This window comes from Schistocerca cancellata, chromosome 2 (genome assembly GCF_023864275.1).
Source record: "Schistocerca cancellata isolate TAMUIC-IGC-003103 chromosome 2, iqSchCanc2.1, whole genome shotgun sequence".
NCBI classification, from domain to species: Eukaryota; Metazoa; Arthropoda; class Insecta; order Orthoptera; family Acrididae; genus Schistocerca; species Schistocerca cancellata.
In genome coordinates, this window is record NC_064627.1 from 587,739,223 (window position 1) to 587,762,156 (window position 22,934).

Below are 22,934 nucleotides of genomic sequence, written 5' to 3' on the forward strand. Positions count from 1 at the left end.
ACTTTTTGCTGGACAAAAAATATGCAAGCTAAGTAAGTATTCTTTGTAAAACCAAATTGGGATTCTATCTGGACCTAATGACTTTATTTGTTTTCAACTTTTTCAGTTGCTTCTCTATGCCATGAATACCAATTTCTATGTCTTACATGTGGAAGTCTGTACAACAGCTGAACAACAGTATGTTTATTTGACCCCCTGTATGAATGATTTCTTGGACATGAAATTTAAAACTTAAGCTTTCCTTTTACTGTCTTCTATTGCCACCCCAGGCTGGTTAACGAGTGACTGGATAAAAGCCTTTGACCCACTTAGTCACTTTACATATGACCAGAATTTCCTCAGGTTTTTGGGAAGATCTTTCACTAAGGTATATGGTACAAGTTTATATAGCTCCACACACGGATCATCTTAAGAATGCACCAATTTCTACTAACTTTTACCTGTAAACATTTACAGCTCTTTTTTGAAACAAGAATGCAAGAATCTCTATTTCCTCAGCATTTTCCAAATTTTCTTACTAAACCACAGAGGATACTTTCCATCCTTAATCCATTTCGTTGACACACACATCACAAGAGCACGATTTGCAATCAGTTTAAACTTTGTCCATAATCCCTCTACATCTACCACACTGAAACTAAACCATGTCCATTCATTGTCTAAGTGGGATGCTAACAATGGCTTACCTGCTTTGTCTAGTACAAACTCTTTCCTGGCCTTCTTGACTGACTTATTAACTTTAGTAACCATCATCGCTGTAATGATATGATGTTCACTAATTCCTGTCCCTGCACTGACACAGTCAATAAGATCAGGCCTGCTGGTAAGTACGAGGCATAAAACATTTCTGTTGTGTGTGGGTTGTCTAACTAGTTGTTCAAGGCAGTTTTCAGGAAATGGGTACAAACGTACTTTGCAGGACTGTCTGTCCATACCCCCTGCAATGAAGCTATAGACATACCAGTTAGTAGTTTAACAATGGAAAATCCAGGACGGAATACAACAAGATTATGAAAAGGATAGTTGCTACTCACCATATAGTGGAGATGCTGAGTGGCAGGCACAGGCACAACAAAACACACACACACACACACACACACACACACACACACACACACACACACGCACGAGAGAGAGAGAGAGAGAGAGAGAGAGAGAGAGACCAAAGTCTCTTGCATATGAAGCTAGTTTGTACTAGTTAAGTTAGAGTCGCCTCCAACTAGTATTATATGATCTGAGTACTTCTACGTTACTGACTGTTGACTTTCCTTAAATGACTCTAAAACTGTAACAGAGGAACTAGGTGGCTAGTAAGAACATTAACAATTAACTTGATTTCACTTAGAGCTGTTATACTCCGCTGTCACACACAGATTCAACCTCAACAGAGACACTATTTTTGTATACTGCAATGAGCAGTTCTCTTCCTATAGCATCTTAAAAAATATTTTGGAGCTTTCTACTTTGTATATCAGTCAGCTCTCGGTTCCGACAATAACTGGAGTGCAAGAAATTTCCTGGTGGGCAGTAAGTTAGGGAACTTTGTTACACATACTTCCACGGTGTACTGTTAAAATTTTGACAGTCAAAGTGTGTGCACTTTGCACACGATTTGATTTCATTCTCTGCGTATCAAGTGACAAGCATTCATCGGAGTAACTCAGACTATTGCCTAGCCTAAGAAACCCATATATGCACTCCACAAGTACTCCGCTACCCTGGTAGCTGCTTCCTTTGTATAGTGCACTCCTGACCTGTCAAGGGGAGTTCTACAATTCCCCATCCAATTAATGCAGGTCCATAAATCTGTATTTTGGCCATCCCAGAATCAATGGAGCTTCTGGTGAGATGTTCCACCCAGCTTCAAACCAAAGGACCCCTATTGACACTGGGTACGGTGCTGCAGACTGTGAATTCTGGGTGCACTTCATAAGTGAGGCCAGCAGTATTCACCACTTCCACCTGCCACCCATAAAAACTGAGGATGTTCTCAGAACCCAAGCGACAGGCATCACTGCTGCCGACACGAGCAACAACATGCAGACAACTGTCTCCTGCACTCCTGATAGGCACAGGCAGGGCCTCCTCCACACCTCAGGTCAAGACTCTCCACAGACACATGGAGTGCACCCTGGAATTCTTTATGGCCCTGAATTCTATTTCCCTAACGGGCTCCATAACTTGCGTAGCATCTGAGCTCCCGATAACTAATAAATCCCTGCTCCTGTGTGCCTGCTGAAGGAACAGCCGCCTGTCGATACACAGAGGGAATGGGTGAGGCTAGAGGGCCAGCCCCCGTATTGACACTCTACCTCAAGAGGAGGAGGAGGAGGAGGAGGAGGGGGAGGAGATTAGTGTTTAACGTCCCGTCGACGACGAGGTCATTAGAGATGGAGCGCAAGCTCGGATGAGGGAAGGATGGGGAAGGAAATCGGCTGTGCCCTTTCAAAGGAACCATCCCGGCATTCGCCTGAAGCGATTTAGGGAAATCATGGAAAACCTAAATCAGGATGGCCAGAGACGGGATTGAACCGTCGTCCTCCCGAATGCGAGTCCAGTGTGCTAACCACTGCGCCACCTCGCTCGGTCTCTACCTCAAGAAATGGAACCACTTAAACCCAGCAGTCATCCAGCAGCAAGTGCGGATCCCCTGCTTCGGGTACACTGGGAGGTACTGTAACAGAAGAGCCCATGGGCGAAACTAACAACACCTGAGATGTCTCTCACAATGTTCCAGTTTCTCCACTGCCACCTCAACCTGAGGCAGCAGCCTGCAGAAGGCTGCTCCTGCGTCTGCACACAGTATGCGTACATTGTACCCAGCCTACCACTACTAACTTGAGAAGAAACAGAAAAAGCTAAATATGTGACTCACTAGTCTCCTGTCACATCATCTATGGAGGCTGGCAGCTGATTAAGTTGAGGCTAATGGTTATTGACCACCCAAAAACCAATGACTACTGCGTTACAGACTGCATGAATATACAACTTACCATTAATAAAATGTTTTACTATATCTCTCAAATACATAGATATGCAATGAGTTTAAGAATTAAACTTTGCAAGTATATAAAAATATAGAAAGACTTTAAGAATTAAACTGAGAACAAAAACAGAAAGGCTAAATATGCTACTTGCTAGTCCCGTGGTGTTTCACCATGAAGATAAGAAACATTTTGAAAGTGTACTAACAAAAAAAGTATGTTCATTTCACAATAAATACTGTATCCGAGACGACACTGCAACAGTGGTGAAACAAGAGTGAAAGATAGAACTGCTTTCTCTCCAAAGTATACGAAATCTCCAAAAATATTTATATACTAATATTGCAAAAACTGCAAGTACTATTACAGATCCTTAAGATGGATGTATATCTCAGTCTGGTTGGAGAACAGATGGTAAGGGCATCTGAACAAGTGAGTTAGTTTATCTGAGATACAAAGTGCCTGAAGAGAACCACAAGGGTAGCTGTCAAAATATTGTGATAAAAACTGGTGTTGGTAACATGTTTTGATCTATGTCATGAATTATCACAGAAGATGGCAGTAAAATGATAAAGACATCAATTTTTGTAGGCTTGAAGCTCAATATGCTGAAAGACATAACTGATGACAATTTTCAAAATCAATACTGCATATTAAAATCAAGCTATCATACTAATAAATTCTTACTTTACTAGACCTGGGATCATTTTTATAAATGATGTAAGATTTTCTCCACTGTCCATATGTGTACATTGCAGTAAGGCTTCTGCTATTAGCTCACAGTTGCTGCACAGTAAAAATGCTTTGAATGCATCTTGTGTTACCCTGCAACAAGTAATCAACAGTAAGTTCATTTTGATTCTCCTGAATCCAACTCATAAGGTTATAAAACAGCACAGCACACATCCCTGAAACATTTTAAATGCATTGCCCTTTTGTATATGTAAGTATCTAAAATAAAAAATACTCATCCTGTTGCAATACATATGGCAGATTATTTAGAATTTCAGTTCTATATAATAATTATAAGAAAATTAAAGATGGTAAACACTGGTTGACCGCATAAAGGTGCCTCATCCACAGACAATTTCATCTTTTACTTTTGAAAACATGAAATTCGAAGTCTAATATGAAATGGAGACCTACACTTTGCTCTCACCCAGCATTGCTCCAAGGTAGGAAGCTGCCATACTTCATTAACACCTGTCAGACATATCTATAACATAGGCTTGGTGGTGGTGATTTTTGAACTTGCATCAACAAGCAAAGACAATAAATCCATAATTTATAAAACTCCAACAGTAACAATGAAAGTAACTATAACAGCAACAATGCTAAGAAACAGCAACAAATGTAATAGTCACAAATGCAACCGCTCATATAAGATCATCATCAGCAGGAACACTTTCAACATTTGGACCAACAGGCAGCCACAGGACCAAGTACACAATTGCAGTTCACAGAATTCTTCTGAAGAACCAACTTCTGTCTCAATCCCATTTGGAGGGCAAAAGGTGAAATGTTTTGAAACTGACCACGTTGTGTTAGCCAAGTGAGTTTCCCAATTTTAATTTTCCCTCATATAATACCACATGGCTGTTAAATTCACATGTCTAATGCATTACAGAACTGCAAGACATAGCTGCGAACCTTTAGAAGAGGTTGTCTGTAGTCAAATGGCAAATATGGAGGTGTACCTTATGTTAAAAGCAGCTTTGGAATTATATATTTGAAAAGGGACAACCACTGAGCGAGCAGGGAGTTTTCGCACAGCATTATGTAATGTGGTGGGCTGTCTCAGCAGCAGACATTAAATTTGCATGACAAAGGGTGGCTGGTGTGTGTTTTGAAGGCAGGTAATGTACATGAGAAGAAAGTGTGGCAATATGAAGAAATGAAGAATGGACAACAAGTTTTACATAAGTAAAGGGACACAGGAAAAAAGGTGGATGGGTATGAGGAGGAAGAGAGCGAAATCGGCAATGTCTAACAGTGATGGAAATTCCCTCTCTCCCTTCACCTTTCTCTCTTTTCGCCCCCTCTCCCTTTTTTCTCCTCCTGTTTCACCCCTCTCCCTCATCCTACATCTCTTTTTGTTCTGTCCTTCGTATTTTTTTGTGAGGCCATGGAGTCATCTGTCAGGGTGTATACGGAGACAAGGAAAAAAATTCCTGGATTTTTCCTGGATTTCCCAGTAAACACACTCTTTTCATGTTAAATGACAGTATACTTTTCCTCGGAACTGTAAAACTTGTTAATCATTTGAATAGTTATGTTTTCTACACTGGCATACAAATTCCCAGCACTCTAGGAAACAAAACTCAGCAAAAAACAAAAACAAAAACAAAACAAAAATTTGCACATGTTGGAAAGATCTTTTATGTGCAGAAACATGTACACTGCATGTTTTCATATTTCGAAAGTATAAATTTGATTTCCACCAAACATAGCGTGAGAGTTTCCAAAGCATAGAAATCAAGATTGCTATGCACTTTTGTAAGCCAGTCGTAGCTCGTGTCACTAGATCTTGCCAGCCAATGGCAGCAGATATTCAGAGACTATGACAAGTGACATAGTCACAGCCAAAATCAGCGTCAGTGTTAAGTAGCACGAACACACAAATAGGAAAAGTTAATGATTTAAATTAATATACATAGTGTAGCTACATGAAACGCAAAGCTTCGCATATTAATATTGGCCTCTAAGATTAATAAGCTGCAAGAGAGGCTAAGCTCTCACATGTAATAATGTGTCTTTTTTTGTACATGTTACACACATCTCTAATCTTGGCTCGAAATTCTTCTAAATGACTCGTCCTCAAATTTTTCATATTTAAATGAGTATCAAACGCTTTGCGATTTAAAAAATTCATTTCATATTCTTGCACTTAACATAATTTATCTCATGCAAAAGAAAATTTACTCTGAAAGTATGACTTTTCAAACCATCTCTTGCAACATTCTCAATCATCAGTTCAGGCAAATGCTTTAAGTAATCATATATCAATGAAATGAAATGATCGTATGGCATTGCTGGCCGGGAAGCCCCAACTGGGGAAGTTCGGCCACCGATTGCGAGTCTTATTGCAGTTGATGCCACATTGGGCAACTTGCGTGCCAGTGATGAGAATGAAATGATGATGAGAACAACCCAACACTCATCCCATGAGTGGAGGAAATCTCCAACCTGGCTGGGAATCGAACCTGGGCCTGCTGCATGGGAGGCAAGCATGTTACCATCCAGCTAAGCAGGTGGATCATATATCAATAATCAGTCTTGTCATAGCCAGGGGGTGTACAGTTGTGTGTGTGCATGTGAGAATGCTGTATTGTAATGTATGTCTATGTTACCACAGGTGAATGGTTGCCTTTCCCTTACTATATGGATGGCTCCATCCATGAATTTCCATTAGAGTTAGAACAACAGTAAACACAATGGGTCATTAGGGCAGATAGTACCAAGGCTACTGTCAACAGTCAGAGCAGTACTTGTTCACAGTAAGAGCAACACTGAATCATTTTATACCCCTTTGGGCAGAGGAACACTTAAAGAGGATAGTGCATGCTTGTCATAACCATTGTCAGCCAGATTTATGATGTATGCAGTGCTTGGGCAGAAATGAAACTGATAGAAGTGGGAGCTCCAGATGACCAAGTGTTTGGAAGAAATGTTTTTGGCACAGCCCAAGTGAGGCACAGGCCTTTATGTTAGCATAGATATCAGGCAATAGTTGGTGCAGTGAATACAGGACACTAATCCAAGGTCCACGGGGTCTCGTCCCTATGCAAAAATGGGCTTTCCTTTTATTTTCATTTGTATCTTTATTACACTGCAAATAAACCAAAATACTGTTCAATATACTGTATTCATTAACATTTTTATAAAAGGTTGTAATGTAGGAGAATGAGACAGTATTCAACAGAGAGCATGATTCAACATAAATTGGAGAATATGATCTATTACAGTATGTTTATGCCAAGCTATATGCATGCAGGACCTTAAACTGTAACATTGCTAATCTTCTACATTAATGAAAACTAGTGAACTTAAGATGAAACTATGAGGGGCGTGTAATAAGTAATGCAAGACATTTCTTTTCTCAGCCAATTTCAGTTGGAAAAATGCAGAATTAGTTGTGGAACATAATGGATTATTCCTGCTTCAGCCATTATAGTTTCATGAAGTTAAAACAGATAGCAGCACTATACGTAACATTCAAAATGGAGTCTGCAACGGATGTGCATTCCAAGCAGAGTGCTGTCACAGAGTTCCTTTTGGCAAAAACCAGAGCATCACAGATATTCATAGGCACTTGCACAATGTTGACAGAGACCTGGCAGTGAACAAAAGCACAATGAGTCATTGGGTGAGGCCTCTGTCATCTTTGCAACAAGGTCACACAAACCTGTCCTATCTCCCACACGCTGGCTGGCTGCAAACAGCTGTGACTCCCAAAATGTTGGAGCATATGGACATACTCATTCAAAGTGGTCAACAGATCACAATCATACACATCGCTGCTCAACTGGATGTCTCTGTTGGCAGTGCTGACACCTCCAGTTGAGTACTCAAATGTATGTGCCTCCTTGGTTCTTTGCTCCCTAACAGAGAACAATAAAGAGCAATGAAGGACCATATGTGTGGAATTGCTTGTGTGTTACGAGACTGATCGTGACAATTTTTGGTCTAACATCATAACAGGCAGTGAAACATGGGTTCATCACTGGAACCAGAAACAAAATGGCAGTCCCTGGAGTGGTGCCACACCACTTCTCCTCCAAAGAAAATGTTTAAAGCTGCACTTCTCAGCTGGTAAAGTCAGGATGGTGGTCTTCTGGGATTCTGAAAAGGTTATTCTGTTTGATGTTCTCCCTCTCGATACAACTATCAATTCTGAAGTGTATTGCACTGCCCTCAGGAAATTGGAGAAACAACTTCAGCAAGTTAATTGCCACAAAAATGCAAATGAACTTCTTCTCCATGACAACGCAAGGCTTCACACAAGTCTGTGCACCCGAGAGCAGCTCACAAAACGTTCATAGGATTGTTCTTCCTTATCCACAGCCCACATCTCGCACTTTCCGACATCTATCTGTTTGGCACAATGAAGGATGCACTCTGCGGCAAGTGGTACATGATGGAATGGAAGTTATTGATACAGCAGGGCACTGGCTCTGATGTCAACCAGTATAGTGGAACTGTGGAGGCATACAGCTCAAGGGAGTGATTTGGGACACTTTGTGGCGAGTTCTAGAAGAAGACATACCTGCCTAGAGTAAAATGCATGATTTGGTTGTATAGGTGTCTGTTTCTGGGTGGTGAACAGCCACTACAATACTTAACTTTGGAAGGAACTTCATATTTTGGGAGGTGAGAATGTGCTCCAGAGTAGGTTTCTAACTTTATCTGCTTGATTTACGGAACTATGAAGAGGCAGAATATGAGTTGTTATTCTTCGTATCTTGTGTGTTAATTTGTGAATCATTATGTTGAACTCTGAACAACTTTGAGTTGGAGAATCTTTTATGTATTGTGATCACGAAATGGACTTAATTATCGTGGGTCTTTGATGATTATTTAGTTCAGGGATTTTGCTACCATTCCCTAATGCTCTCAATGTAACTTTACTGCATTTGATAAGGATAGGACCACTTCTCATCAACTTGAGATGTTCTTTCTTGAATCAACATTATTCAACACAATTTTCCGTCATCTACGTCAATTACAGACATTGAAAAAGAAACCTTGGTTTTCAATTATTCATTTAACTTTTATTATGTATTTCTGTGTATTTTATTAACTCATAATTCTAGCCAATGCATAGACTATTTGACTGCAGGATCACCACTACATGTTATTATTTGCAGCCAGTCAGCTGCAGGGTATGAAAGCAGACATGTGCGGCTTGACCCTATGACTACAGTGAGCAATTCTTTTTAAACAGAGTCATGTGTAGCCCATATACCTAAAGTACAATTAACAACAAGTAAAGATGCAACTGGTATGATCACATGTGATGCTGTTAGGAAGAGCAACAACACTCAGCAGAAACCATTAGCTACAGTCACAATTGTGACAGAGCCCACTGAAAGATCATGGGATTCATTTCAGGATAAAAGTTATAGGGAACTGCAAAGTAATTAACAGAAATAATCAGAACATTTCTATCCATGTACATTTCATGAAATCTCAATATGAAAACTGTGATATTTCAACACACTAGAAGTTTCACAAAAAATTTCATTATTTGTACAGCTAAAATCCACAACCAGTATCTGAAAGCATACAAATGTTGATTCTAAATTCAACTGTGTTCAATTTAAACAACACAAAATGTAACTTTATAACTGTTGGAACTTCTACAGGCAGTAATGCTGGTAGATGAACACAGGTAGCATTTCGTCAATAATGCAGGAGTTGGTATTGAATTAGTACTGCCTCAGTTTTTGCGCCAGTCTTATGTCATTTTTTGGGCACTAAACCCATGTCAGTTTTATCTGTGTCCTGATGCAATAAACATATTTTAAAAGTATTTGGTTAGTTTTGACGAAGTCATTTTTTGACTTGAATTTTTTGGTTGACTGATTACAAATTGCCTGATATTTTAAGTGGAGGAATTGCGTTCATTCTGAGTTACCCATCTTAATTATATCTTTGGCAGGCAGCAAGTTAAGTAACAAATACAGGAATGTCGTCATTACTTCATCAAAATCTGGGAAACTACAACAACTCGTAAAAGAATATTTTGACTAATGTGATGACGCCTTGCATGCAGAAGAACAAATTTCTTCTAATTAGTGGGGAGGACGAACAAATGCACCATTATACATAGTGGTTTTTCAAGATGAAGAATGATTGCCATCATGCAGTATAAATGCAAAACTGTGAATATTCACAACTTCAAAATTAAACTAAAAGTACATTAGCCACTATTCTTCTAAACTGAGGAATGTTCTTCATAATTCAATAGATCCAAAAAATTTCAGAACAGAAACAGGCATAGTGATAACTTTTACATCATCTTCAGAACCAAGTTCTAGCAAAAGTCAACTCCTGCTAAGTATCTAAGTGCCACAGATCACAAGGTTTTAGCAAAACCCAATATATACCTGCTTAAAGTAAAAGTGAACAAATGCAATAAAATTACTCTCATGTGTCTTAGCTCGGTTTCCGTAGTAAGTAGTTGGCAATAATGAAGTATATTGGTGTGCCAGGATGCTGTATGCCATATTACTCATTATTGTAACAACATTGATTGGAGGAATAGTGTTGCAACCAGACTTAATTGTCATCAAGACACCAACAGATTACTTCTAAGCAAATATTCACTTGGTGCTCTCTTGTTAGTCTACAAGCAACTATTGCAAGCTAAAGCTGAATGAATGATGATTCTTGTGATTCTGAAAATGGCATACAGGGCTAAGAAAGTTCTAGTGGAAGCGGAATCCCGATTCAAGAAGAGCTCGCTCACATCAAGCTGAAACCCAAAGTAAAGAGCGTTCAAAGGAACCTATTACCAAATGCAATCACTGACTCGAGGTTTCATCTTCAAAACCTACACGAATGAAAGAATGCACGTCTGCTGAACTCTGCTATGATGATATTACCCTGTTTCATCATCATATGGCATCATTAACTAAAATACATCAAGATGAAACAATGGAATATGCAGGATGGAATATAATAATATTATGAAAACAATAGTTGCTACTCAATATGTGATGGACATGCTGAGTTGCAGGTAGGCACAACAAAAAGACTGTAGAAACTAAGCTTTCAGCTAACAAGGCCTTTGCTGGGAAAAGGTGCGCGCGCGCACACACACACACACACACACACACACACACACACACAATCATGTGAGTGCGAGTTGCGTTTGTGTGCATATGTTCTCTCTTTCCAACTTAGCCCTTGGCCGAAAGCTCACTTTCTGACACACTTTTTGTTAAGCCTATCTGCAACTCAGCATCTCAGCTATATTGTGAGTGGCAACTATCCCTTTCAAAAGACATCACGACTAGTCCCTGTTAAATTTTTTGAATATTTTTTCATCTCAGCATAGTATAGTGAACACCAAGAATACAAATAAGGAAGGAAATAGTGAAATGAAATATACCAATAGAAAAAGAAATGATGAAGTGTGCTTCTTTGTGCTGCCACTTTCTATGGTGTTTCTAGCATGACAATAGGTAAGTTAGTGTATCTAGCAAGCACATTCCATGAAAAAGGAAGCTTCTGCATCTACATCTACAAGGATACTCTGCAAATCACATTTAAATGCCTGGCAGAGGTTTCATCGAATCACCTTCACAATTCTCTTGTATTGCAATCTTGTATAGTGCGCAGAAAGAATGAACACCTATACTTTTCGTACGAGCTCTGATTTCCCTTATTTTTTCATGGTGATCATTCCTCCCTATGCAGGTTGGTGTCAACAAAATATGTTCGCATTTGGAGGAGAAAGTTGGTGATTGGAATTTTGTGATAAGATTCCGTCGCAACGAAAAATGCCTTTCTTCTACGACTTCCAGCTCAAATCCTGTATCATTTCTGTGACACTCTCTCCCATATTTCACGATAATACAAAACATGCTGCCTTTTTTTGAAGTTTTTCAATGTACTCCATCAGTCCTATCTGGTAAGGATCCCACAACGCCCAGCAGTATTCTAAAAGTGGACGGACAAGTGTAGTGTAGGCAGTCTCCTTAGTAGGTCTGTTACATTTTCTAAATGTCCTGCCAATAAAACACAGTCTTTGGTTAGCCTTCCCCACAACATTTTCTATGTGTTCCTTCCAATTTAAGTTGTTTGTAATTGTAATACCTAGGTATTTAGTTGAATTTAGGGCTTTTAGATTAGACTGATGTATCATGTAACCGAAGTTTAATGAGTTCCTTTTAGCACTCATGTGAATGACGTCACACTTTTTGTTATTTAGGGTCAACTGCCACTTTTCGCACCATTCAGATCTTTTTTCTAAATCCTTTGCAGTTTGTTTTGATTTGTGATGACTTAATTAGTCGATAAACAACAGTGTCATCTGCAAACAACTGAAGACGGCTGCTCAGATTTTCTCCCAAATCATTTATATAGATAAAGAACAGCAAAGGGCATGTAACACTACCTTGGGGAACGCCAGAAATCACTTCTGTTTTACTCGATGACTTTCCATGAATTACTACGAACTGTGACCTCTCTGACAGGTCACATAACTGAGACGATATTCCATAAGTACACAATTTCACTACACGCCACTTGTGCGGTACCATGTCAAAAGCTTTCTGGAAACACAGAAATATGGAATCGATCTGAAATCCCTTGTCATTAGCACTCAACATTTCATGTGAATAAAGAGCTAGTTGTGTTTCACAGGAATGATGTTTTCTAAACCCATGCTGACTGTGTGTCAATCGACTGTTTTCTTCCAGGCAATTCATAATGTTCGAACACAATATGTGTTCTAAAATCCTGCTGCATATCGATGTTAACGATATGGGCCTGTAATTTAGTGGATTATTCCTACTACCTTTCTTGAATATTGGTGTGACCTGTGCAACTTTCCAGTCTTTGGGTATGGATCTTTGATTGAGCGAATGGTTGTATATCATTGTTTAGTATGGAGCTAATGCATCAGCATACTCCGAAAGGAACCTAATTGGTATACAGTCTGGACCAGAAGGCTCGCTTTTATTAACTGATTTAAGTTGCTTCACTACTCCGAGGATATTTACTTCTATGTTAGTCATGTTGACAACTGTTCTTAATTCAAATTCTGGAATATTTACTTCGTCTTCTTTTGTGAAGGCATTTTGGAAGGCTGTGTTTAGTAACTCTGCTTTGGCAGGACCGTCTTCAATAGTATCTCCATTGCCATCACACAGAGAAGGCATTGATTGTTTCTTGCTGCTAACCCAGTTCACATATGACCAGAATCTCTTTGGATCTTAAGCGAGGTTTCGAGACAAAGATTCATTGTGGAAACAGTTACAGGCATCTTGCATTGAAGTCCGTGCTAAATTTTGAGCTTCTGTAAAAGATCGCCAATCTTGGGGGTTTTGCGTCTGTTTAAATTTGACATGTTTGTTTTATTGTTTCTGCACCAGTGTTCTAACCTGTTTTGTGTACCAAGGAGGATCAGCTCAATCGTTTCTTAATTTATTTGGTATAAATCTCTCAATTGCTGTCGATACTATTTCTTTGAATCTAAGCCACATCTGGTCTACTCTTATATTATTAATTTGGAATGAGTGGAGATTGTCTCTCACGAAGGCGTCAAGTGAATTTTTATCTGCTTTTTTGAACAGGTATATTTTTCGCTTATTTTTCAAGGATTTGGGGATTACAATATACAATTTCACTACGATGTTATTAAATCAGGATTATTTTTTGCTAAGAGGTCAAGTGTGTTTTCACAACCATTCACTATTCGCGTGGGCTCATGAACTAACTGCTCGAAATAATTTTCAGAGAATGTGTTTAGCACAATTTCGGATGATATTTATGCATACCTCCAGAATTAAACATGTATTTTCGCCAACATATTGGGGGTAAATTAAAGTCACCGCCAACTATTATCGCATGAGTCGAGTACGTGTTTGAAATCAAAGTTAAGTTTTCTTTGAACCTTTCAGCAACTGTATCATCTGAACTTGGGGGTCGGTAAAATGATCCAATTATTATTTTATTCCGGTTGCCAACAATGACCTCTGCCCATACTAACTCACAGGAAGTATCTACTTCAATTTCGCGACAAGTTAAACTACTTCTGACAGCAACAAACACGCCACCGCCAACCGTGTTTAGCGTATCCTTTCGGAACACCGTTAGGTTCTTCGCAAAAATTTCAGCTGAGCTTATATCCAGCTTTAGCCAGCTTTCAGTGCCTATAATGATTTGAGCATCAGTGCTTTCTATTAGCGCTAGGAGTGCTTTCCCACCACATATACGACAATTTACAATTGTTATACCAATGGTTCCTGTATCAACATTCTTCTTGTGTTCAGCCTGCACCCTTTGTGGCTGAAGTCCTTCTTGTGTTTTCCCGAGACCCTCTAACCTAAAAAACCACCCAGTCCACTCCATACAGCCCCTGTTACCCGTGTAGCTGCCTCCTGCGTATAGTGGACAACTGACCTCTTCAGCGGAATCCGAAACCCAACCACCCTTTGGCGCAAGTCGAGGAATCTACAGCATACAAGGTCGCAGAAATATCTGAGCCTCTCGGCGGAGGCGGAGGCAGCATACAAGGTCGCAGAAATATCTGAGCCTCTCGGCGGAGGCGGAGGCAGCATACAAGGTCGCAGAAATATCTGAGCCTCTCGGCGGGGGCGGGGGCGAGGGCGATATATATATATATATAAAAAGAAAGATGATGAGACTTACCAAACAAAAGCGCTGGCAGGTCGATAGACACACAAACATACACACAAAATTCAAGCTTTCGCAACAAACGGTTGCTTCGTCAGGAAAGAGGGAAGGAGAGGGAAAGACGAAAGGATGTGGGTTTTAAGGGAGAGGGTAAGGAGTCATTCCAATCCCGGGAGCGGAAAGACTTACCTTAGGGGGAAAAAAGGACAGGTGTACACTCGCACGCTCACACACACACACACACACACACACACACACACACACACACACATATCCATCCGCATATACACAGACACAAGCAGACATTTGTAAAGGCAAAGAGTTTGGGCAGAGCATTTCATGAAGGATGGATCTCATTTCAGGGCAGGATTTGAGGAAATCGTATCGCTGCTGGAGAGCCACATTCAGAATCTGATCCAGTCCTGGAAAGTATCCTGTCACAAGTGGGGCACTTTTGTGGTTCTTCTGTGGAAGGTTCTGGGTTTGAGAGGATGAGAAGGTGGCTCTGGTTATTTGCTTCTGTACCAGGTCGGGAGGGTAGTTGCGGGATGCGAAAGCTGTTGTCAGGTTGTTGGTGTACTGCTTCAGGGATTCCGGACTGGAGCAGATTCGTTTGCCCACGAAGACCTAGGCTGTAGGGAAGGGACCGTTTGATGTGGAATGGGTACTGTTGCTTGTTGGTGGGTTTGATGTGGACGGACGTGTGAAGCTGGCCATTGGACAGGTGGAGGTCAACATCAAGGAAAGTGGCATGGGATTTGGAGTAGGACCAGGTGAATCTGATGGAACCAAAGGAGTTGAGGTTGGAGAGGAAATTCTAACTATCCAATCTCCTGGTTTCCCACCTCCGGAAAGGCAACTCACTCACCCTTCACAACCTCTCCAGCAAACCTCAACCACCTCTCGTTGCACACAAACCCAGTCTCTCCCATCTACTCAATCTCCCACTTCCAGCTCCACTCCCTCCAAAACCTCAAAATTCCAATCAACACAATTTGGTACCACAACACCCTAATTCAGTAGTTAATCTTTCCTCCAAACCTCTCTCCCAATCCGAAACCTCTGTCCTATCCAAAGGCCTCACCTTCAGCCCCACTCCCAGATTCAACCAAACAACCCTCGTCAAAGATTTACTGTCCTACACTCGTACTCTCTGTTGCAAGTATCACTTTGCCACGAAGAAAAATGATCCTAATCCTACCCCTAATGATCCAACTCCCCAAGACACTATCCAAATTGAACCCTGCCTGGATCAGTTCCGTCCTCCATCACAGCGGGACCCACCTCCTCTTCCTCAAAATCACCCTCTCCAAACCTTCCAGGAATTTCTGACTTCCAGCCTTGCCTCTCAATCCTTCTTACAAAACCTTAATCCTACTCCCAACATCACCACTGCTGAAGCCCAGGCTATCCGTGATCTGAAGGCTGACCGGTCCATCGTCATTCTTCCCGCGGACAAGGGTTCCACGACCGTGGTACTTGATCGTCGGGAGTATGTGGCTGAGGGACTGCGTCAGCTTTCAGACAACACCACATACAAAGTTTGCCAAGGTAATCCCATTCCTGATGTCCAGGCAGAGCTTCAAGGAATCCTCAGAACCTTAGGCCCCCTACAAAACCTTTCACCTGACTCCATCAACCTCCTGACCCCACCGACACCCCGCACCCCTACCTTCTACCTTCTTCCTAAAATTCACAAACCCAATCATCCTGGCCGCCCCACTGTAGCTGGTTACCAAGCCCCCACAGAACGTATCTCTGCCTATGTAGATCAACACCTTCAACCCATTACATGCAGTCTCCCATCCTTCATCAAAGACACCAACCACTTTCTCGAACGCCTGGAATCCTTACCCAATCCGTTACCCCAGAAACCATCCTTGTAACCATTGATGCCACTTCCTTATACACAAATATCCTGCACATCCAGGGCCTCGCTGCGATGGAGCACTTCCTTTCACGCCGATCACCTGCCGCCCTACCTAAAACCTCTTTCCTCATTACCTTAGCCAGCTGCATCCTGACCCACAACTTCTTCACTTTTGAAGACCAGACATACCAACAATTAAAGGGAACAGCCATGGGTACCAGGATGGCCCCTTCGTACGCCAACCTATTCATGGGTCGCTTAGAGGAAGCCTTCTTGGTTACCCAGGCCTGCCAACCCGAAGTTTGGTACAGATTTATTGATGACATCTTCATGATCTGGATTCACAGTGAAGAAGAACTCCAGAATTTCCTCTACAACCTCAACTCCTTTGGTTCCATTAGATTCACCTGGTCCTACTCCAAATCCCATGCCACTTTCCTTGACGTTGACCTCCACCTGTCCAATGGCCAGCTTCACACGTCTGTCCACATCAAACCCACCAACAAGCAACAGTACCTCCATTACGACAGCTGCCACCCATTCCACATCCAACAGTCCCTTTCCTACAGCCTAGGTCTTCGTGGCAAATGAATCTGCTCCAGTCCAGAATCCCTGAAGCAGTACACCAACAACCTGACAACAGCTTTCGCATCCCACAACTACCCTCCCGACCTGGTACAGAAGCAAATAACCAGAGCCACTTCCTCATCCTCTCAAACCCAGAACCTCCCACAGAAGAACCACAAAAGTGCCCCACTTGTGACAGGATACTTTCCGGGACTGGATCAGATTCTGAATGTGGCTCTCCAGCAGGGATACGACTTCCTCAAATCCTGCCCTGAAATGAGATCCATCCTTCATGAAATGCTCTGCCCAAACTCTTTGCCTTTACAAATGTTTGCTTGTGTCTGTGTATATGCGGATGGATATGTGTGTGTGTGTGTGTGTGTGTGTGTGTGTGTGTGTGTGTGTGTGAGTGTGCGAGTGTACACCTGTCCTTTTTTTCCCCCTAAGGTAAGTCTTTCCGCTCCCAGGATTGGAATGACTCCTTACCCTCTCCCTTAAAACCCACATCCTTTCGTCTTTCCCTCTCCTTCCCTCTTTCCTGACGAAGCAACCGTTTGTTGCAAAAGCTTGAATTTTGTGTGTATGTTTGTGTTTGTTTGTGTGTCTATCGACCTGCCAGCACTTTTGTTTGGTAAGTCTCATCATCTTTCTTTTTAGATATATATATATATATCTCCCTCTCCCTCTCCCTCTCACACACACACACACACACACACACACACTAAAGAATTCTGAAATGCCGGGTGATGCAAAGGAGTTTTACAAAGATGTTCTAGAAAAATAATGTACAGATGTAAGAGATAAATCTTGACAATAGCAACGTAACTGTAACAGGCAATACTTTTCGTGCCACTATTGTTTATTTATTACTTTATGCAGTACTGATAAAGATATAAGCTAAACAATTGTTTTAAAATAGTTACCATTGTTATTATTATATTATGCCACTGTATTGCTATTGTTATTGTTTGTATTCTCAATAAAGTTTAAAACTATAAATTAAAGAATTGTAATATACAATAATGTAGGTAAAAACATTCACTGCATAAAAATGTGGGCATATAATAAACACTAAAGAGCATTAAAAACAATTGTAAAATAAAGTTACATGGAATTTGAAGAGGCAAGACAACAGACACCAGCTTTAATTATTACTGTTATATTGTTACAAAAATTAAATTTAAATGTATTTCACTATGATGTGTTATTTATGGCAGTCATATAAAAATTCAAGTGTGGAAACATCTACCTTCATGAAAACAGAAAACTAATTTTATAGATAATTTTATCTGTAGCACTTCTCAAGTTTTGAAAAAACACTTTTCAATAATCAGAATACTTGGATTCTGGATTTTCAGATCACTCTTAGCACTGCAGGAAACAATGCACCGAGTACACTGCTATTCGCATGAAGTACACCATAGTAGTTATTATTTAACTTTAATCAGTATACTCCCATCACTGGAACATACGTAGCAATATGTGAAGTAAAGCTAAACAGTGGAACAAGAAAAGCAGCTGTTTCTTGCAAGTAGTAACTTTTCTGCCAAAAAAATTATAATATGTGGGTTAGAGAACTTATAGGATGGCAGGAAAAAGAGTGTTTCTGGTCTGGTCAAGGGAGTAAATGATTATAACAAATTCAAAAGAGGTATGCACCAGTAAAGGGTTATAAAATGCAGACTACCGATTAAAAAGAAACAGTTTATGAAAAAGTACATTTGTTAATATGTAATAAATTTATGTATTAGGAAGTAAAAATGCATTTGCCTGTAATGTTTCTCATGCAGTATTGAAATATCGGCAATAAACAGTACAGACATGGGGAGAACAGAAGCTTTTGAAATGCTGGTGTTGCACAAAAGTGCTGAAGTATTGACGGTTGCATTGAGTAACTAATGGTGAGGTACTGAGCTGAACTGAAGAGAAAAGAAATGTATGGAAAACTTGGCAAAAAGAAGACTGATATTGATAGGACATATGCTGAGGCATTAAGGAATAGTTAATTTGCTAGTGAAGGGCAAGTGTGGGGATAAGAAATTGTAGAGAAAGGCCAAAAATTCTTCATCATCTTATTTTTTCTCAGAGATGCACTCGCTACATTGTCTCACAAATTAAAAAACTAATTTCACTTCTGATGTACCTGATGGTAACAAAAAATTGTGTCAGCCTTCCTTCTACAATGCATAAGGTCTTCTAGTGCTAAAAATATGAATACAGCTGTAAAATATTCAACTTACTTTGCAGGATTTAGTTTGTAAGCACCCCTGTTTGGAACAATACCATATTTATTTGTATTTTCTGGTTTCTGTGGAACACAGATAGGTGGAGAGATACCAACATAGCAGCCCATTGCAACAAGAAACATGGAAAACAGTTCCGGAAACTTTTTAACTGTAATTGAATTCATGCTGGCTATACTGAACATATTGCTCATTGCACTTATTGCCTGCAAAAAAAAAGAAGAAACAAACAATTTAGAACAACATAAAAACTGGAAGAAAAACATTAACAATGTACCTGCCCTTCCACATTACTTTAACATATTAGAGCACTATATAAACATTCTTTCGTATACCAAAGCTCTTACAATTGTGGGAGGACTTATTTCAAACCATACAAATGTACCAGTCTACAAGCACATATTGCAGCAATCTCACAATTTGCATACAAACAGTGGAAAAATAACAGGCAAACAATAGCAGTATTTTGCCATCAATCAGATGCTCAACAAAAACTGATTGCAGGAACATCTGAAAACCCAAATACAACTGAATGGCTGCACACAATCTAGCCAAAATGTAAACTGCCAATACTGTTGTAGGTGTTATTTACTTACGCAAATTACTCACAGTATAGGACTCCAACGTTGACACCTGCCTCTCTCTCTCTCTCTCTCTCTCTCTCTCTCTCTCTCTCTCTCACACACACACACACACACACACACACACACACACACACACACACACACACAATTATATGTTGTCATTTCCTGCATAATCACTTATGCCCATTTACACCCTCCAATTTACTGACAGCCCTCATTTTTGAAACTTTCATCGCTTGCAGGTCTGTTATTACCAAGAAATTTCATTTTTGCATTGTCATAGCAGAGAAACAAATTTTCCTTTCTTGTTGCATCTACAGATCATTTATTTATATCTTAGAAATAACTTGAGTTACATGACCTACAGATTCAGTGTGTGTTTACAGCGACTGAGTGTATCAGCCATGCCACTTGCTCATTTCAGCAAATAGCACATATATGTAACTATTTGACCTCACATAGGGTTAGTGTGTAAAACATAATTGGTGTTTTGAATTCCACATGACTTGGGACTGATAGGAAAATAGTGATAAAATCAACCTGGAACTATTGCAAAACGATCCAACAATTGTATCTCACAAGGTATTGGTAAGAAGAAAAGATAAGAGTTCAGCGAATAGTAGCAATGTTAGGACACCCAGAGGCACATAAGTACGATTGAAAACATGCTAGCTTTCAGACGAGTTCTTTTTCGGGCTAGAGTTTGACCTAGAGAAGGCGCATTAACGAGCGGACACTCCGCCGCCGCCACCAACATTCATCACTCCACCACACACTTTCTTCTGCTAACACAATGTAAATAAGTGTGTGCAAGAGAGAGAGCTGGCAGGGGCGGTGAGGGGGTTGGGCGGGGGGCGGAGACAGAGAGGGGCGGGGCGGAGACAGAGAGGGGCGGGGGGCGGAGACAGAGAGGGGCGGGGGGCGGAGACAGAGAGGGGCGGGGGGCGGAGACAGAGAGGGGCGGGGGCGGAGACAGAGAGGGGCGGGGGCGGAGACAGAGAGGGGCGGGGGGCGGAGACAGAGAGGGGCGGGGGCGGAGGACAGAGAGGGGCGGGGGGCGGAGACAGAGAGGGGCGGGGGCGGAGACAGAGAGGGGCGGGGGCGGAGACAGAGAGGGGCGGGGGCGGAGACAGAGAGGGGCGGGGGCAGAGACAGAGAGGGGCGGGGGCAGAGACAGAGAGGGGCGGGGGCGGAGACAGAGAGGGGCGGGGGCGGAGACAGAGAGAGGCGGGGGCGGAGACAGAGAGAGGCGGGGGGGCGGAGACAGAGAGAGGCGGGGGGGCGGAGACAGAGAGAGGCGGGGGGCGGAGACAGAGAGAGGCGGGGGGGCGGAGACAGAGAGAGGCGGGGGGCGGAGACAGAGAGAGGCGGGGGGCGGAGACAGAGAGAGGCGGGGGGGCGGAGACAGAGAGAGGCGGGGGGGCGGAGACAGAGAGAGGCGGGGGGGCGGAGACAGAGAGAGGCGGGGGCGGAGACAGAGAGAGGCGGGGGCGGAGACAGAGAGAGGCGGGGGGCGGGAGACAGAGAGGCGGGGGGCGGAGACAGAGAGGCGGGGGCGGAGACAGAGAGGCGGGGGGCGGAGACAGAGAGAGGCGGGGGGCGGAGACAGAGAGAGGCGGGGGGCGGAGACAGAGAGAGGCGGGGGGCGGAGACAGAGAGAGGCGGGGGGCGGAGACAGAGAGAGGCGGGGGGCGGAGACAGAGAGAGGCGGGGGGCGGAGACAGAGAGAGGCGGGGGGCGGAGACAGAGAGAGGCGGGGGGCGGAGACAGAGAGAGGCGGGGGGTCAAACGTTTTCTTGAAGTCCTGTTCTCTGAGGGTGTTTATCACCGCCAGTGATGCTTCTTGAATGCTCTCTAGGGTGTCGATCCGACAGCGTTTCAACTTCAGTTCCAGTTTTGGGAATAGTGCAAAAACACAAGATGCCAAATCTGGCGAATACAGTGGGTGGGATACAACCGCCATGTTGTTTTTTGCCAAAAAGTTTCTGGTGAACAAGGATGTGTGACATGCCGCATTGTCGTGAAGCAGCAGCCAGTTCCCTTGACGCCAAAGTTCTGGCCATCGTCACCACATGTTTTCACGAAGCTGTCACAAAACATCACAGTAGTACGCGGAATTCACTGTTTGGTTGGGTGGGATGAATTCTTTGTGCACAATTCCCTTGCTGTCAAAGAAAATGATGAACATGCTCTTCACTTTACTCTTCACCTGTCTCACTTTTTTTGGGGTCTTTGAGAGCCCGGGCTCTTCCTGTGGGACAATTGTTGCTTTGACTCTGGGTCATACCTGTAAATCCAGCTCTTGTCACTGGTAATAACCCGTGACAAGAAGGTTGGATCATCAGATGCGGTCTGACGAAGGTCTGTGTTCTGTTCGCGGATCCATTGTAAAATTGCCACACGCCAAACACAGAGTATTACGGAAATTACTGTGGACATGCAACACTTCCACCCAGCTGAATGCCACTCCACACACTGACATATACGCAGCTATTGCCACCTAGCTGTGCAAACATCTACTAATCCTACTTTCCAGATCGCAGCACCAGTACCAAAAAGTTTTGATTCCATCTCATGTAACCACCAAGGGAGTCAGTAAATCTACGCCACTCCTGGAGCTCAGCATGGGACTGTTGAGGTTGGTGGCAATAATATATATTGAAAACTTACGGTCTATGTGGGTGAGGAAGTTTTATGGGATAGGATGATGTGGACAGATATAGATAGTGGCACAGGTAACAGTTATGGTTTGCAGGAAGAGAGTGAGAATTAGGCGTTCAGTCAAAGTCTTGTAGAGGGGCTATGGCAGAACAGTGAGAGTCTTGTGGTAGCTAATAGTAACATTCAGGATGAAGCATCAATATGGTGTTGGGAGAGGGAGTGCATGAGGAGGGTTTTGTGGGCTGAAAAAGAGGCGGATATTGTGGAATAGGATATTGTACTGCTGTTGCAAAATGATTAAGGGAGACAAGAGGTGGTGGATGGGTAGCTGGATTGAGTTTAAAGTAGGGCATCAAGATAAGTGAACCTTGTTGCACATATAGACAGTTTTTGTGTTGAGGTGGAAGACAGAGTGGACAGCAAGGAAACTCTGGTGTAGGCTCTGGGGCCTTTGGAAAGGATGGCTGTTTGGAGAACTATGATCATAAAATGGATGAAATCTCCACCTGTGGGAGGTGGGTGGAAGGAGTTTAGGGGTTGAAGGTTGAAGGGATTGTTTGTAGATCTGATGGGAACTGTCAGCTCAGATTTGGCAGGTGGAGGTTAAGCCTTGCACTTGGAAGATAGGTCATGTGGGGCGAGTTACAAGTATCACATG

At 42.2% G+C, this 22,934-nt stretch overlaps 1 protein-coding gene across 5 annotated transcripts in view; it reads right to left on the reverse strand.

Moving 5' to 3' along the window:
- LOC126162203 (maestro heat-like repeat-containing protein family member 1) overlaps nucleotides 1-22,934 on the reverse strand; it is a 275,479-nt gene that overhangs the window by 87,382 nt on the left and 165,163 nt on the right. For all 5 annotated transcript variants that reach the window (XR_007535034.1, XM_049918545.1, XM_049918542.1 and 2 more), the window contains exons 22-23: nucleotides 19,029-19,237; nucleotides 3,672-3,809 (exon numbers count right to left, since the gene is read on the reverse strand). Coding sequence is in view for 4 of the 5 variants with exons in the window: in XM_049918545.1 (XP_049774502.1) it covers nucleotides 3,672-3,809; nucleotides 19,029-19,237 (347 nt within the window). In the remaining variant the exon portion in view is untranslated. The remainder of the gene's footprint in view (nucleotides 1-3,671; nucleotides 3,810-19,028; nucleotides 19,238-22,934) is intronic.